Source organism: Entamoeba invadens (genome assembly GCF_000330505.1).
Source record: "Entamoeba invadens IP1 unplaced genomic scaffold scaff_1105074726711, whole genome shotgun sequence".
NCBI classification, from domain to species: domain Eukaryota; phylum Evosea; order Mastigamoebida; family Endamoebidae; genus Entamoeba; species Entamoeba invadens.
Window position 1 is genome coordinate 203141 of NW_004443648.1, and position 15298 is coordinate 218438.

The following is a 15298-nucleotide window of genomic DNA, read 5'->3' on the forward strand; positions in this document are numbered from 1 at the left end:
CCCCCATTTCTTCCATTTATGCGTGCAACAGACAAGCCGGGTGGGTTGGTACCGGATCGCTCGACTTTGTGACAACATTCAACGGACTTTCTGCGTCTGCGGGGATTCAAGGAATGATCAATGCAAAGTTTTTGAAGTGGGACGAGGATTACACTTGGAACTTCCCTATGGCTCTTGTCACTGGTATTTTCATTCCACCTTTGACGATGGAAATTGGCGGGTTACTCAACTTCGAGTGCAAACAGTCAAAGTACAAAGCATCTGTTGAGTTCAAGACGATGTCCATGTGGTCTTCGTCCAACTTCAGACAAATTGCTGGAACAATTAAAGACCCCGAAGGGAATGTCATCTATGAGATTAGTGGAAGATACGACCAAGAACTCTTCATCACTGATAAGAGAACAAAAGAAAAGAAGAGCTTCTTTAAGATCGAGGAACTCAAGGATACAAAGGAACACAGACTTGTCAGGGAATTTGAGAAGTTACACCCATTTGAATCGGAGAAACTCTTCAAGAAGGTATCGGACGCCATCATTAAGAACGATCAAACCCTTGCAATGGAAGAGAAATTTACGTTGGAAGAGGCCCAACGAGCGGAGAGAAAGCTTGTTGTCGACAATAAAGAAGAGCACGTCCGAAGACTCTTTGACTTCAAGGACAAACAGTGGCGCTACAAATGGGAGAATTGGGAGAAATACGATGCAGAGAAAGATGGGGAAGAGATAGAAGTTGGCGGGAAGTTAGTGACATTAAAGAAAGGGGAAGTGTTAACAGAGGAACGTATTCAAGAACTGTTGAGTGATGTTGCATACCCTGAGTGGAAAGAGGGAGAAGAACCGCCACACATGTTAAGAAGTTTCAAGTACATGGTGACGAAGCCTGAGGAGACGAAAGAGAGTATCCCCGAGGAAAAGGGTGAAGAGAAGAAAGAAGAGAAAAAGGAGGAAGCCAAAGTAGAAAAAGAAGAAGAAGCGGCCAAACAAACAGTTGTAGCAACCGCATGAAGTTGTGTATTAGGCGTGACAATTTATTTTAAATTACTTTTTAGAGTTTTGTTCAAAATAATGAATTGAAAAAGAGGAAGAAATCACTCAATTCTTAAAAGAAACATCTTGTCCCAATACTTCCCCGTCACAAGAATTTGGTTTTGAGAGATCGTTGCAATGCCATTCATAACTTCTTCGTTGCCAGTTCGCTTTACATTACACCAGATCTCACCATCGACGGTACCTGTTGTTGGATCGACTACGACTATTTTGTCTTCATAATACACATTGATGTAAAAGTGCTTGTCAAAGTATGACAAGTCATTCAACTGTGACACATAGTTATTGCCACGACGAACGAAAAATTCGGAAATAAGTGCAACACCACTCGGAGTGACTGCAATACGACGAATCTTGTTAGTACCATCTGTCACATAAAGTGCAGAGGAATTGATGGATGTTGCACCCCACCCATGATATGGATAGGTCATCTTCCGCTCGATCTCAAGAGTCTTGTGGTTGAAGAGAAAGATCTCGTGTTCTCGCCACGTCAACATGACAACAGTGCCATTTGTTGCTGCTATGCCTTCACTGAAATATTTGTCTTCTATACGCTTCGAAGAGAGGAGTTCCATCTCTGGATATTTGTATTTCGAAAACGCAGAGTTATTATATTGCCCACACGACTCATAAAGAATATCGTCTTGTAAAAAGATGCCTTGTGTGTAACACTTCTTTTCATGGAACAACGCTTTCTCTATTGTTATTTGCTTTTTCTCTGTGGAGTATGGAATGTACATACACTTCTTGAGTTCAACACTCAGAACAAAGGGAAATACAACGCAAAGAAATACTGATGTGAAGGCAACCATAGTTCACTAACAATGCCCTTCCTTTTTAAGTTCTTTGTTTCAAGTTAATTCAAATCTTCAAAATAAGAATACATTCAATTCAAACTCAATACCTTACACAAGCTGTATCGATATTATTGTCGTCGTAAACGAGTTTAACGACTGCTTTGCACTGTCATACAGCACTGATACAACTTTAATCGCTTCTTCCCTTCACATCAATTTACTATAAATTATAATAAATATACTATAAATATATTATACCTATTGTCGTTATAAAGTTTGTAGATAACAAAAGTGGAATGAACAAACTGAAGCACTTTGAGATTCACCGAGATGTTGGCACCAACTAACGCAACCTGGGACTTTTCCATAAAGTTCAAAAGGACTTTGAGGAGTGAGTTGTAGTCCTTCCCGTGTAACACCAAGAGTAATACTGTTTGGACAATTGAGATATCAAATTTGATGTAACACGCCAAAGTCTCAAGAGCGGCGCATGCCTTCATATTGTCGCGTTGCAGTCCGTACAACAGTTTAGGTACCAACATGTTCAAAATCACGTCTTTGATCAAATTGTAGTGTTGATTACAATACTGGTAATGACTCACTATGAAATCAAAGACAGCGTCATGAAGTTCAGCTGATGATGAGAGCATTACCGTTGCGATGACATTATTAAACACCTTTTCCACAATGATTTCCGAATTTCTGAATTGGATGAGTTGTGAGCAACACTCGATATATGGGACACAAATGAGTTCCAGTGGAATAGACTTGATGTCTTCAAAGACAACTTCAATCAACACAACTCGCACTTCATTTCTCGTCACTGTCATTGCCAAAAATGAGATGATCAAGTTCATGAGTGGTTGCGTGACTTCGATACTTCGACTCTCTTTCTTCGCAATTGCACTAATACGGATGTAATAGTATTTCAACAAATCAACCACCGTCAAAAATGCAGGGAAGTTTGTGTTGCCGCACTTCGGTATTAAGTGACAAACGGTTATTAAATGCGACAGAATCTGCATCACCCCAAATTCGTTGATATCATCTTGACAATACATTTTACTCTCCTTCAACCCAGTAATCCCTTGTTCACTAATCACACCTATGTAATCATAGTACATCGGATCATTCGTTTCAAACTCCCGCGATATCGTCGCCAACCCATCGTAAAACCCTCCTCGAAGGACTCCAGACAACTTACTCCCAGACGTATGTCCTCTATATATCACATTCAGACATTTGGGGTCTTTCACAATCGCCTCACCACAGTACTTCGCTATTTCCACAAACGTCCCAACTGCTATGACTTCTATCTCAAGCCGGGGGTCTTCACAAAATTCAAAGATCTTCTTTAAAACAATTTCTAGTATCTGTGGCTTGTGTTTAAGGAAGCGCGGGTATTTCGAGACAAGCATCATCACGTCTTTCGCTATTGTCGTGCGTAGTGGGGTGTCGGGCAACTCACTAAAAAGGGTGAGCAAATACGTGAGACTTTTTACAAACAAAAAGGCCTCCGTCTTGTATGGGATCTTCGTCGCAACTCCACTGATCGCCCAAATGGTTTTTGTGAGCAACGCGCCGTTCACCTTCTTGTCTGCACCTAAACAACTCGAAAGAATTTCTATGAGTCGTTCGCCACATCCCGTCTCACATAAGACAACTAACAACTCCACGTATTCCCCATACCCAACACCTCCAACTTCAACATTCTCGAAAAATCCAAAATCGTCAACTACAAAGTATCCATTCGGAGGTTCTGGTATCATTTGAATCACCTTTTGAAGTAACAAATAGTGGTGTGAAGTCGTTGTGAGTGGATTTGATGTGATATATCTCTTGAAATACTTCATTGCTCCGTGTGTCCCAAAACACGTCAGCATCAAATTAAAAAGATTCGGCGGGGCAGAGACCTCCGGCAGAATCGAGTTGAGGCAATTTGCCAATTCGATGGAGGGTTTGAATTGATAATTGAATTTTTCAAACTGTTCTACAAGCACTTGTTTCATTGCTTGAGTGTGTAAAACAATTTTAGAAAACGCCTCTGATAACATTGCAAGCGTTTCTCTTTCATATGCCTGCAGATATGGTAAAACAAGTTGTGAGATATTTAACACTTGTTGGAGTGTTAGATTCGACATCGACTTCTCGAGTAATTTTAAGACAACGACGGGGAATACTTGTATATGTGTAATTGAGTATGTGGCGATATCCGATGACGCATTTGCAAAGAATTGAGGATCGTTGTAATAGAAAGACAGTAACGTTTTGAGGACAAAAACTGTTGGAATAGTTCCGTTTTGAATCACACCACGAATGACAGAGACATCCTTTCTTAGTATTACGGAGTACGTGAAAATGTCAATAATTTTGTCGGTCAAGATATTGTCCATTTGTTGTGTGATCGCGCAGTACCAACGTTCTATTGATTGATAAAGTTTGAGTTTCCACTGTTCTGGGTAGTACAAAAATTCCTTTGAATGAAGAGTCGTTGCGATAATATTAAAAGCAAACAAATGAGTCAACTGATTGGACGACTTCGACAGGATTTCATAGACAGAACGAATCCCATTCTTTGTTGAGGCAAATTTCGAGAGTATTTGTTGTGATTCGTTTATTTGTTCGTTCGTTCCAATGACGGAGTAATGAACCAATTGATCAATCAAGTGGACGTTAGGTGGGTAAGACAGTTCTTGCATTGTTTTCTTATCTCTTTTTTTTAGTTTCTTTTAACTAGTTGTAATAACTATATAAAACAATAGAATATTGAACTATTGTTATACCATTACTGTTAATAAGTAAATGGATTGGTAAATAAACTATTAAGTATTAGTTAATTACAATTACTATATGATTAATTAAGACTTACTATAATAACAATAACAAAGAAATGAAACACCTCGAAAATAAATGAATTAGTGTTTCTCCTCGTCATCTTGTCCTGCGAAGAAACTGAAGAAGATACCAACAATCGACACGACAACAGTGATGAAGCAGAAGATTGCGACAATCAACCCGAATATACCTTCATATGAGTATTTTTATATAAAACATATATTGAAATACAAACCCGTCATGAAGAGACACACAACACCATGAATGAAAAACCAGGGAATAACTACATATGGTGAGAAGAAGCTTCCAAATCTACGGATGACTGGGAATGGGATGTATCCCAAAAACGGTGAAAGGAGTGTGCAAAGACCAGAGAGTAACATAATCAACGCAACAATCGAGCATACGATCGCGCCTTGTGTATTTACTCCTGAAATCTTGAACGAGCCAAATCCGTTGCAACACAAGTGGATTAATCCGGTCAAGAAAATCACTTCAAGTGAGGACTATGACTTTATTTATATTAAAAAAAGAACAAACAAAGACCAATAAAAGCAACCCAGATTCTGAAAAACAGTGAGACGTTAAGGACGATCATCTTATTGATTTTTGAGTTAGAAAGACGTTTTGTAGGACGATATTTCAGATTGATTTGTCTTTGTGGTTTAGAGAGGTACTTAGAAATGCCTACTGGTCGGGATTTTAGGGAATGGTGTATCGTTTTTTTTGTATTTTCAATTCGTGTTTTCGCTGTCGCTTTTTCATTGGAATATAATATAAGATACTATCTATTTCTTTTATTATAAAGTACTACTATTTTATTATAAATGAACATGTATTATGATTAATTATAATCTAATAATTTATATTAAAAAATTTTAGTTAATTAATATATATATTATTAATAATTTATAATTGTATTATATTTTTTATTAAATAAATATTATTATGAATTGATATATTAATTAATTTATATAAAGTAATATTTAATTATAAATATATAATTAAATAATTATATATACAAATTAGAGGTGTTATTATTTATATATAATTATTTTTAATAAACAATAATATTCTAATTTAATTATATATTTTACTAATCAATGAAGTAAAAAGAACTATAACTTTGATAATAGTTGAATTGTAATGGAAACAGAACCAAGTGACCAAAGTTTGGAACTTCTAAACGATCCGACTATAAAAGAAGTCACAAGAGAAGCCTTTGTAACAGTTTCGTCATCAAGAATTGGGTATGGTCTAAGTAACATTTTCGACAATGATAAAACCACATTTTGGCAGAGCAATGGAAACGTCCCACACACCATCACTTTTTTATTCGACGAAATCAAAAATTTTGCTGTTTGTTCTATTGATGTACAAAGAAAAACACATGACAAAGTAGTTTGTTCGGGTGTACATATCACATTCCCAAGACGAGACCTACACGCCGACAAAACTCATATTAAAAATTGGTGTTTCGATGTATGACATGATCGACAATGTGTGGTTTGAATCTGAAAATCCTGAAGGGTGGTGTTACCTAACTCGGAATCCCAAAGTGAAGTGTCGAGGGTCATGTCTTCAATTGGTTATAACAGAAAATAGTAACGGTGGAAGAGATTCACACATCAGACAAATAGAAGTCTACGCCTTCGATGAGTCAAATCTGTTTTCCATTAAGTCAAATGCTTTTTCTTGTTGTGCCTTATAATGTCCAAAACTGTTCGAGAGAAGAATAAAAAATATTGAATGTAAATTTAAAATTTATTGTGATCGCACCTCGAAGAAGATGTACGGTAGCAGTGCGCCGCAGAGGACAACCCAAACAAACACAGGCAATCCAAATACAAAGAATTCCCACATCGTGTACTTCGCCTTACGACATACTATTAGATGCGTCGAATACCCTATTTCCATTAAGAAGCAACTCGAAGAAGCAATCATCATGGTGTACATTGCCGATTTGATTCCGATAATAGCACCATGTGGTGATGAGTCGTTGATACCGTAATACATGTTCCATACCACCGGGAACATGATATCGACAATCATCGTATTTGCAAGGGGCTGCGCAAGTAATAATGTGGGAACAAAGATGCCAAGCAAGACCCCAAATTTGCCTAACGGGTACAACCACTTCGTTGCACTGAGCACAAGCAACGTGCCAACACTACTCTTGTCGATCGCAGAACTCACTCCAAAAGACGCACCAAGCACACACAATACTTGTACATCAATAGACCCGTACAACTCTTTCACTGTTAAACACCCACTTAATATCAATACTAATACACCTACAAAGCCTGAAATTGCTAAAGAAGTCACTTTGAACGCTTCGAGAATGCACGGAATAACCAGACACAATATCGGAAACAGAATCTTCAACAAGTTTGTCGGAGCTGGCAATTGAATTCCGATATCAGTCACGATATGAAAAGTGTCGCTTTGCAGTTCTTGATCACTCTTAGCCAAAAGAATGTATGTCGATGTTGCAGATAAAATATCGATTGTTTTGATCTCATTTTCCCAATTTTCTTCGTTGATTGACACGCCCAATACACTGACATTCAATTCAAATAATGTATCGATTTTTTGACCAATCAGTGGGTCGGCCGGGTTCAGTGAGACTTCATACACTTTGGTACTTTCCAAATCTTGGATTGTTGGGTCTTCTGGAACAATACCGTTGTACGTTAGCACGTCGTTCAATATCCGTGAAGGAGCAGTGTAACACAAAATGTCATTCGCTTGTACAATCAAGTCTTCTGTGACTTCTTCATATGTCGCTCCTCTTCTTATTGTTCTCAACACGCCACAAGGTGGTTTGATCAAGACCGTCCTCCCAATAGGGAGTCCAACAAATCGGGACATTTCTGTCACTCTGAACGAGAAGTAATATACTTTACTTTCAGTTAATATTATTGTATGGCTGCGTCACATAAAAATGCAACAAACTTAGTGATATGCGTTGTCAAATCCTTCCTCTTTGGCAGCATCCGGTCTGCAAAAATTGAATATATGAGGGCTGGAATAGCGATGATACACGTTGCCATTGATATTTCGAAAATAGGCATTTTTATGTCGAGATGTACTCCTTTCTTTGCAAGTTCATTGACCTTCTCCAACAACAATTTTCTCGCTCGATGGAACGATGAGTTTCCAAGCACTGAATTCATCCCACCCAATATCGCTGCAAAAGAAATTGGAAGGACGACTTTACTGAGTGGAATGCCGGAAGTCTTTTTGAATGAATTGACGACAGACATCCCAAGCATTACAACGGGCATATTGTCAATCACAACAGACAACAAGGCCACAATAGTGACAAGTAATAACAGTGATGGCCACACGCGTGTTTGGTATGTTTCTGGAAGCACATGTCTTGTGATGAATTCCAACGACCTATTCTTCACAATGGCCTCCGAGAGAATATACGAGACGATCAATGTAATGAACGACTTGTCCGCAAAACCGGAAAACCCTTGCGCCGGTGTGATGACATTACACGATATGAGAAATCCGACAATTGCCATCATAACAACGCCCGGGTGGTACAACTCGCTCAATATGATGGTCATCATAACTCCAATTGACAACAACGTTAGCAACGTTTTCCATGATACTCCGTCGATTGCCTCTTTCTTCCAGTCTCCGTAATATATCGCAAATGAAAATATGACAAATCCAATCAGAAACACAAAACAGAACCATTTCCGTCTCGAAAAGTCGATGACGTTCTTAATCGACTTCCGCAGCGTCAGCGCGTCTTTCTGCTCTTCCTTTCGAAAAATTTCTAAGTCCGTGTCTGAAAAGGGACTCTCATCGTCAAAAGCAACAGCGCTCTCCGGAATAACTTGAGTGAGTAACTTCTCGTCGTTTGTCAAGAACGGCTGGTCCATCATAAAAGTGTGATTTTGAAGTTCAACTTGTTTTTCAGTTCAAAACATTTTTGGTGAACATCAGATTGTTGAAGCTAATTATTAACATTATAATTTCAATTAACGAGTAATTCTTTTAAAAATACAAAAATTGTGGATGATGCGTTAATTATTATAACTATATAATGTAAATCATTAAATAAAAAAGAAACGTTAATTAAATAAAAAATAAATAAAAATAATGTGTTAAATTGTTGCGAGCAAGGTTTGAGTAGATGAGAAGATATAAAAAAATGGAATGACAAACTGGAAAAAGAGAGCGATGGAGGAAATTGATGAAATAGAAAAGTCCATCCAAGACGTTGTTAAACTAATCGATCAGTCATTGCCAAACCTTCAAGAGCGCACAGAGAACTTCCGTGTTGTGATTGAAAAAGCCTCTCAAAATGCGTCTTCGATCAATATGGAGATTAAACGGATCGAACGAACACAAACACGCATTTCACAGGTTTTGGACACACTTTTGAAAGCCAAAGAGCAACGTTCTGTTCTACAAAAATGTAAAGACGCTTTTCGTGCGAAAGACTTTGATAACACCGTTCGGCATTTCATTCAGCTGAAGAGTTATGGCACCAACTGCAGTCGGCTGATGAATGACGAGATCTCGGTGTTAGAAAAAACGATTCGAACTGAATTTTCAAGTGGATTGAAAGGCGCGACGGAGAAAGGGGATATGAAACAGACTCTGCGATACACTGATTTGTTGATGAGAATTGGATTTGAGGATGAAGGGTTACAACAATACGTTTTGTATTATACCGGACTTATTAATAACGAAGCTTCTTCGATTAAAGAGAAGTTACTTCGACTTGACATCGCGACGATAAAGACAAACGCAGTCTTTGCAGAGTCCGTGAAGGGGTTTGCTGATTTTTCTTTAAAACTTGTGATGCGGCAAAGTGCAATTAAAGCGGAGGAAATATTTAAACCTGACATCATGTATACCATTGTATCTAAGATGTACAGCGAGATCAGTACCTCAATGTTGATGCTGTTAAATACGTTCTCCACTGTGAGGAGAATCAACGCATTGCAACAGGTCAAACCCAAAGATATGAGTGAGCAAGAGGTGATCATAGTGCTTGACGAGATGTCGATGATCAGTTCTGTTTTTGTGGTTTGCAAAATGAAAATGGAAGAGTATCTTGGTAACATCAAAGCAAGTGAAGAAGTTAAAAAGAAGCCAGTTGACAGTTTGGTGAAAGTGGTTAATGAAATGGAGAAGGCGATGAACACTTTTATGATCATTCAAGAGAATTACATTACAATGATGTTCTCGAAGAACATCAAAGAAAAGGTAAAAATTGGGGAGTACAGCGAAGTGCTTGACTTGATATTCTACGAACTCCAACAAAGTGCAAATCGTGTTGTAATCAGTGGTTCCTTCCAGACGAGTTGTGCGGTCTTGAATTTGATAGTCACGACAATTAAAACGTATTTACTCAACATGACAAAACAGGTGGTCCGTGATAACACAAGTTTCAACAACGTCAAGTCTTCTGACGTCCTCAAAAAAGTCGACGATTGCAAATTGAAGATACAAAAGTTGCATTCTTCGATATCAGTGCGAATGAACGACATGTGGAGAAACAACGAGAAGAGTTTGGAGATGATCAACATCGGGTTAGACGAATTACTTGACACGCAATTACTATTTGACGCACTCAAAGCTTAATTGAATATCTTCGTCTTTACATTATCATCAACTTGATACCCAGAACCAATGAGTGTAAATACAAAAATGAAGAACAACACAAAAATTAAAAAATTCGATCAGTTCAATGGCATGAGGATCATTGGGGTGACTTTAGCCTCGTGCTCCTTGTAGACTTGGTAAGCGATCTTGTCGATGTCTTTTCTTCCTTCCTTAGTGGCGGCTCTTCCCTTGGCGATCTTTTCGATGATGCCCATCTTAGTGAGTTGGTTGAGGATGTATCTGTTGACCTTTTGAGAGCCGTTTGTACGCTTGGTTGGGGTCAAATGGCCACCCTTCTGTCCTCCATAAATTCTGCAGATGTCGGTGATTCCAAGTCCTTGGTTCAAGTAGACTTGTCTAGCGATAGCAGCAGCTCTGATGTACATCCAGTCTGGGTTCAATGGGGCGAGTTCCTTAGTGACGCCGGTCTTGACCAAATCGACCCACTCTGGGATTTCCAATTTGCCTCCCTTCTTCAAATGGTCAGCGTATGCCTTAATGAATTCGTGTGCCTCGACGTCTTTGATTGAGCTGAAGTGGTGCATATGACCTGATCAAATGGTAGGGTTCTTTTTGGAGTTCCTAAGCCTGGCGTGAACTATATGTTTCTATAATTTTACCATTCCAACTACTATTTCTCAATGAGCATGTATAGTATCCTAATTAATAAACTCTATTATACAAGGTAGTAATTCTTAGTCCTCGAAAAAGGGTTTTAGGTTTGTGAAACTGGAAAAGTAATTGTAACGATGGCCACACAGAAAGCGGAAGTTACAATTAGAACCAGAAACTTGTTAGTCAACCCGTTGTTGAATCGTAAGCAGGTGATCGTCGACGTCTACCACCCAGGAGTGGTTCAGCCAAAGTCCCAACAAATCAGAGAGATGGTTGCCAAGGTTTTCAAAGTCAAGGACCCACAAACCATCGTGTTGTCCGGTTTCATGTCCAAGTTCGGAGGAGGAAAAACCACCGGTTTCGCTATGATCTATGACACTTTGACTTCAATGAAGAGATACTCAGCCAAATACGTCCTCATCAAGGCTGGTATGGAAAAGAAGACTAAGGCTCCAAGAAAGCAAAGAAAGGAGATTAAGAAGAAGTGGAGAATGTGCCACTCCCTCAAGGACTATAAGCGTAAAGAGATGAAGAAGGCTTCTCGTAAGAAAAAATAAGTAAGCTATTTGGTTCTTTTTTTAGTATAATGTGTTATTCTTTTACTATATCCTCTGTTCTTCAAAATATATTAACGTTGTAAATAAATTAGCGTAGTACGAAATCGCGTCGTTTGTCCACATGAACATTTCCATCAAGTCTTAATTTAACAATCTGTTTTTAATTAGCGAAATGGACGAGGTGAACTATACGGATTATAAAAAAAAGCTAGGGATATAGTAAAACAAGTGATTGAAACCCTAAATTCGGAAACAAATCGAATTAACCCAATACCCATTAGATCATAGTTCTGAGGAGCTTGTTGATCATAGTTTCACGATTACCAAAAGCGCCGCCCAAGATGAAGTGGATCTTCTTGTTCTTTCTAGCGAGTTTACCCTTCTGGTTGTTCAATTTGAAAGGAGCCAAAGCCGAGTTGACGAGCTTGAAGTTCTTTCCGACGGTGAAGATCTCGTGGACGATATCTTCGACACAAACGATATCAGCTCTCTTGTCAAAGACTTTTTTGACTAACTCGTTTGAAGTGATTTTCTGTCTGTCGCCCTTCATCTTCAAAGCGCCTCTAGCGTAGATAAGGTCAGAAACAGTCTTCAATGATGGATATCCGTAAGTGATGTATGGCTCGACGATTTTCAACATCTTAAGTGTCGAAGCATTTGCGCGAATGAAGACGGCGTTGTTGATTTGTCTCAATTTCAACAATTTGAGTGTCTTTCTAATCTTTGGGGAGACGTTGTTAATACCTCTGATTCTGATCGCAACAATCAATTTCTGTTCCGCTTCGGCATACAAATCACCGTTGATCATCGCTTCCTTCTTGGCCTTAGCAATGGCTCTGTCCTTGGTGAGTCTCTCTTTGCGATGTGCGATGGCTCGCTTCACTAACTCAACACGAATCGCCTTGATTTCTTCGTGGCGTTTCTTCTCAATCTCGGCCTTGGTCGGCTTCTTAGCAGCAACGGCTTGTCTTTGGTCGGCGGTGGATACTTTCCCTTCCATGAAAGCTACACTATCAACCCTTCAAGAGTTCAAGTTTCAAGGGTTTTGTTCCAGTCTTAAGAACTCTCTTTAGTTCTTTTGTAATTAGTTTTACTATAGGTTTTAGCTCGTTATTTCTTTTATTTTTTGTATTTTGCATGTTTTTTATGGATTTATGCGGGATGTATATTGTATTATTTTTTATTAGAATGTGAATTAGTTGGAATTATTTTATAATAAATTTATTATAACAAAATGGTTTGTTGATATTATTAAAATATAGTATATAATCATTAACATTTTTAATACCATTTATAAAAAAAAATTGCATTAAAATTTTTATTGTGATAAAAATAGAAAATAACCAACAGTTTATGAAAAGTAATTTTGTGGAATGATGCAATGGTAATTACATAGATTACAATAACAACCCATATTGATATAAAATAATGGGAAGTTATTTAAACCAAAAATTTAATTTTGATAAACCAAAAAATAATCGATGAATGATAATGGAATTCTACAAAACACAAATGCATATGTGTCTTTTCTAGTGTGGTACAAATTTATTTAATATTTTAATGGTATGTTTTTAATAAATTTATTACATTTATAATAGTTTAATATATTCATAAATAGTGGTAAAAGTAATACATTAATGGGCTAAATTATCCCATAAGTCTTTTTTTTTACCAAAAAAATTCATATCAATCGAACAAAAAAGTCAGCTACCCAAAAATGCCGAGTATAGTAATCAAATAGTAAAATAACCATATTTTAACTCGATCAAAAAACAGTGTTACTTTCCTTGCAGCAAAATTTCTTCTTTTTGTTTTCCACAATTCGCATTCAGAAGTAAATAAGATCGAATGACCATCGACAGCAGTATTTCATCTTGAATTCGGCATTTTCAGAGCTTATTGGAGTCCACTATAAATAATGAGACATGAAACACACAAAAATCGAAATATGCCGGCCTTGATCGTTCTACTTCCCAAAAATGCTATAAATAAAACAATAAGCAATAGTTAAATACTAATACATCAATAGTTTCAATAACATACTCCAGACGAGACGACGAATTGGAGGCTGATGGGGATTAAATAAAAATCTGTGAACTTATTTGTTGGATGTCGAAGCGCTACAAGGAGGAGCGCGACTATCAATCCCTTGTCCGCGCAGTTTGTATAGTATTATTAAACCAATATGGCAACGTGGAAGTGAAGAGGAAGAGTAAAAAGGGGAGTGTAGCATTACCATTTCTTCGCATCGGGCGGCTTCAATTTTCCGAGAACGATTGTCTTAATGTGAAAGACTTTGTCAAAAAGAGAGTGCAAATACAATGGAATCTTGACATTGAAAATCAAATGAATGAGACAACGGCGCTCTGTAGGAAGAAAAAGAACGCGATTGGGGAGTCGATTAATTTTGTCGTTGACCTTCTGGGTGAGCTTGGATTTCGGTTTAAAGCAAAGGTGTCGAGTGGGAGGAATAACACAATGAAGGTCGACCGAGTCCTGGAAATAGAGAAACAGGGATTGGTTCTCACCAAGCAGCGGATCATTGACATTGGGCTATGTGTATGTGACTTCATTGTTAAAAAAACAGGCGAAGAAAAATTTGTTGTCTTCCCCAAAAATGATCTCATCCTTCAAAAATTTATGGAAGTTGCGACAAAATAAAACTTGAATATATTGTGCGATCACAAAAAAAGATTCTCATGTAATAACACAAGAAAGAATGGTTCTACTTTGAGGTCTTTCATCGACTTCAATGGAATTCTTGGTTGGAACTTTTCACTTTGGTCTCAATTGTATTTTACTGTGGTTTTATGTTTTTATTTTGTGTGTGATCGAATTTATGTTTCTCTCAAAACGTAATTCTTCCCAATTTTAAAAACAAATTGGAGAATTGCGACAAAATTTTGTTCATTTTTTGTCGCAATGTCTTATTAAAAACTTTGAAAAGTTTTTTTTTCAAATTAATTTTTTATTAATATAACTATTATAAAAGAAAAATATGTTCAATACGAAAATAATCATTCAAAAAAGATATTTAAAATTAAAAAATTATAAAATAATAATAACAAATAAATTAATAGTTTATTAATAGTTTATTAATAATAAATAAAAACGAAATATATTCAACAAAAAAGTTGGTTTATTTACATAATAATGGCTTCTCTAAAATTTTGTTTTAAAAATGTTATAAATAAAAAAAAAATATACAGTAAAAATTCTATCGGTGTCTAGGCGACTTTTGATTGGTCAAAACCACACACCGATAGAATTATTACTGTAAAGTGACTTCCCCAAGGTGTGCAAGTTAAAATTTTTAGTCTTTTTTACAGGGAAAGGGCGTGCAAGACTAAATTTTAGTTGAAAAACATTTTATTAAAAAATGTTATTCGTTTCCAAATTGTTTCACAAAACACACAACCCTTTGGTGCTTGAATTAATAAACTACAAAAAGCAAATTAATTAATAAAAATTGGGTTATGGTTTGTCTATGTGTTTAATGTAAAAACAATTTTGTTTCAAGACGTGAATAAATGTCGATGTCTCTTGTGTCAGCGTAATTCAAAGTGACAAGAAAAGGTGTAATAAACTTTATGTTTTTCTCTGTGCCATTTTATAGCAAACAATAACAAATAGTCTGTTTAATAGGTGCAGTTCATTGTCTCAAATCGATGTGCACTGTTGTCCAGAACTGGTCCTTCGATAATTTCCATTGGGTCGCTTTCCCGAAATTGTTGCTTAATTTATTGTATTCGAAGTGTGAAAGTTAAAAATTGCAACGTCACAAGGTGTGCAAGTTAAAGTATAGTTTAGTAAT

The 15298-nt window shown here is 37.1% G+C and overlaps 11 protein-coding genes across 11 annotated transcripts; 5 read left to right on the forward strand and 6 right to left on the reverse strand.

Annotated features, from left to right (window-relative positions):
- Positions 1-32: 32 nt before the first annotated feature.
- Positions 33-1004, forward strand: EIN_053120 (oxysterol-binding protein, putative; the record flags this gene model as incomplete). Its single annotated transcript, XM_004259800.1, has 1 exon — positions 33-1004. A coding segment is annotated over one exon (972 nt), but the record flags the coding sequence as incomplete, so codon positions are not given.
- Positions 1005-1087: 83 nt separating this feature from the next.
- On the reverse strand, positions 1088-1858 carry EIN_053130 (hypothetical protein; the record flags this gene model as incomplete). The annotated part of the gene is made up of 1 exon (XM_004259801.1): positions 1088-1858. One exon carries the CDS (start codon positions 1856-1858, stop codon positions 1088-1090), a length of 771 nt encoding a protein of 256 aa, XP_004259849.1.
- Positions 1859-1951: 93 nt separating this feature from the next.
- Positions 1952-4542, reverse strand: EIN_053140 (hypothetical protein; the record flags this gene model as incomplete). The annotated part of the gene is made up of 2 exons (XM_004259802.1): positions 1952-2048; positions 2150-4542. The coding sequence occupies 2 exons, from the start codon at positions 4540-4542 to the stop codon at positions 1952-1954; spliced, it is 2490 nt and encodes an 829-aa protein (XP_004259850.1).
- A 216-nt stretch (positions 4543-4758) lies between these two features.
- On the reverse strand, positions 4759-5276 carry EIN_053150 (hypothetical protein; the record flags this gene model as incomplete). Its single annotated transcript, XM_004259803.1, has 3 exons — positions 4759-4868; positions 4914-5171; positions 5219-5276. The coding sequence occupies 3 exons, from the start codon at positions 5274-5276 to the stop codon at positions 4759-4761; spliced, it is 426 nt and encodes a 141-aa protein (XP_004259851.1).
- Positions 5277-5824: 548 nt separating this feature from the next.
- On the forward strand, positions 5825-6389 carry EIN_053160 (anaphase-promoting complex subunit, putative; the record flags this gene model as incomplete). Its single annotated transcript, XM_004259804.1, has 2 exons — positions 5825-6037; positions 6081-6389. 2 exons carry the CDS (start codon positions 5825-5827, stop codon positions 6387-6389), a joined length of 522 nt encoding a protein of 173 aa, XP_004259852.1.
- Positions 6390-6442: 53 nt separating this feature from the next.
- Positions 6443-8577, reverse strand: EIN_053170 (sodium/sulfate transporter, putative; the record flags this gene model as incomplete). The annotated part of the gene is made up of 2 exons (XM_004259805.1): positions 6443-7583; positions 7634-8577. The coding sequence occupies 2 exons, from the start codon at positions 8575-8577 to the stop codon at positions 6443-6445; spliced, it is 2085 nt and encodes a 694-aa protein (XP_004259853.1).
- A 277-nt stretch (positions 8578-8854) lies between these two features.
- Positions 8855-10291, forward strand: EIN_053180 (hypothetical protein; the record flags this gene model as incomplete). The annotated part of the gene is made up of 1 exon (XM_004259806.1): positions 8855-10291. The coding sequence occupies one exon, from the start codon at positions 8855-8857 to the stop codon at positions 10289-10291; it is 1437 nt and encodes a 478-aa protein (XP_004259854.1).
- Positions 10292-10389: 98 nt separating this feature from the next.
- Positions 10390-10857, reverse strand: EIN_053190 (40S ribosomal protein S19, putative; the record flags this gene model as incomplete). Its single annotated transcript, XM_004259807.1, has 1 exon — positions 10390-10857. One exon carries the CDS (start codon positions 10855-10857, stop codon positions 10390-10392), a length of 468 nt encoding a protein of 155 aa, XP_004259855.1.
- Positions 10858-11061: 204 nt separating this feature from the next.
- On the forward strand, positions 11062-11484 carry EIN_053200 (40S ribosomal protein S24-1, putative; the record flags this gene model as incomplete). The annotated part of the gene is made up of 1 exon (XM_004259808.1): positions 11062-11484. One exon carries the CDS (start codon positions 11062-11064, stop codon positions 11482-11484), a length of 423 nt encoding a protein of 140 aa, XP_004259856.1.
- A 277-nt stretch (positions 11485-11761) lies between these two features.
- Positions 11762-12484, reverse strand: EIN_053210 (60S ribosomal protein L7, putative; the record flags this gene model as incomplete). Its single annotated transcript, XM_004259809.1, has 1 exon — positions 11762-12484. The coding sequence occupies one exon, from the start codon at positions 12482-12484 to the stop codon at positions 11762-11764; it is 723 nt and encodes a 240-aa protein (XP_004259857.1).
- A 1109-nt stretch (positions 12485-13593) lies between these two features.
- Positions 13594-14145, forward strand: EIN_053220 (hypothetical protein; the record flags this gene model as incomplete). The annotated part of the gene is made up of 1 exon (XM_004259810.1): positions 13594-14145. One exon carries the CDS (start codon positions 13594-13596, stop codon positions 14143-14145), a length of 552 nt encoding a protein of 183 aa, XP_004259858.1.
- Between the last annotated feature and the right edge of the window lie 1153 nt (positions 14146-15298).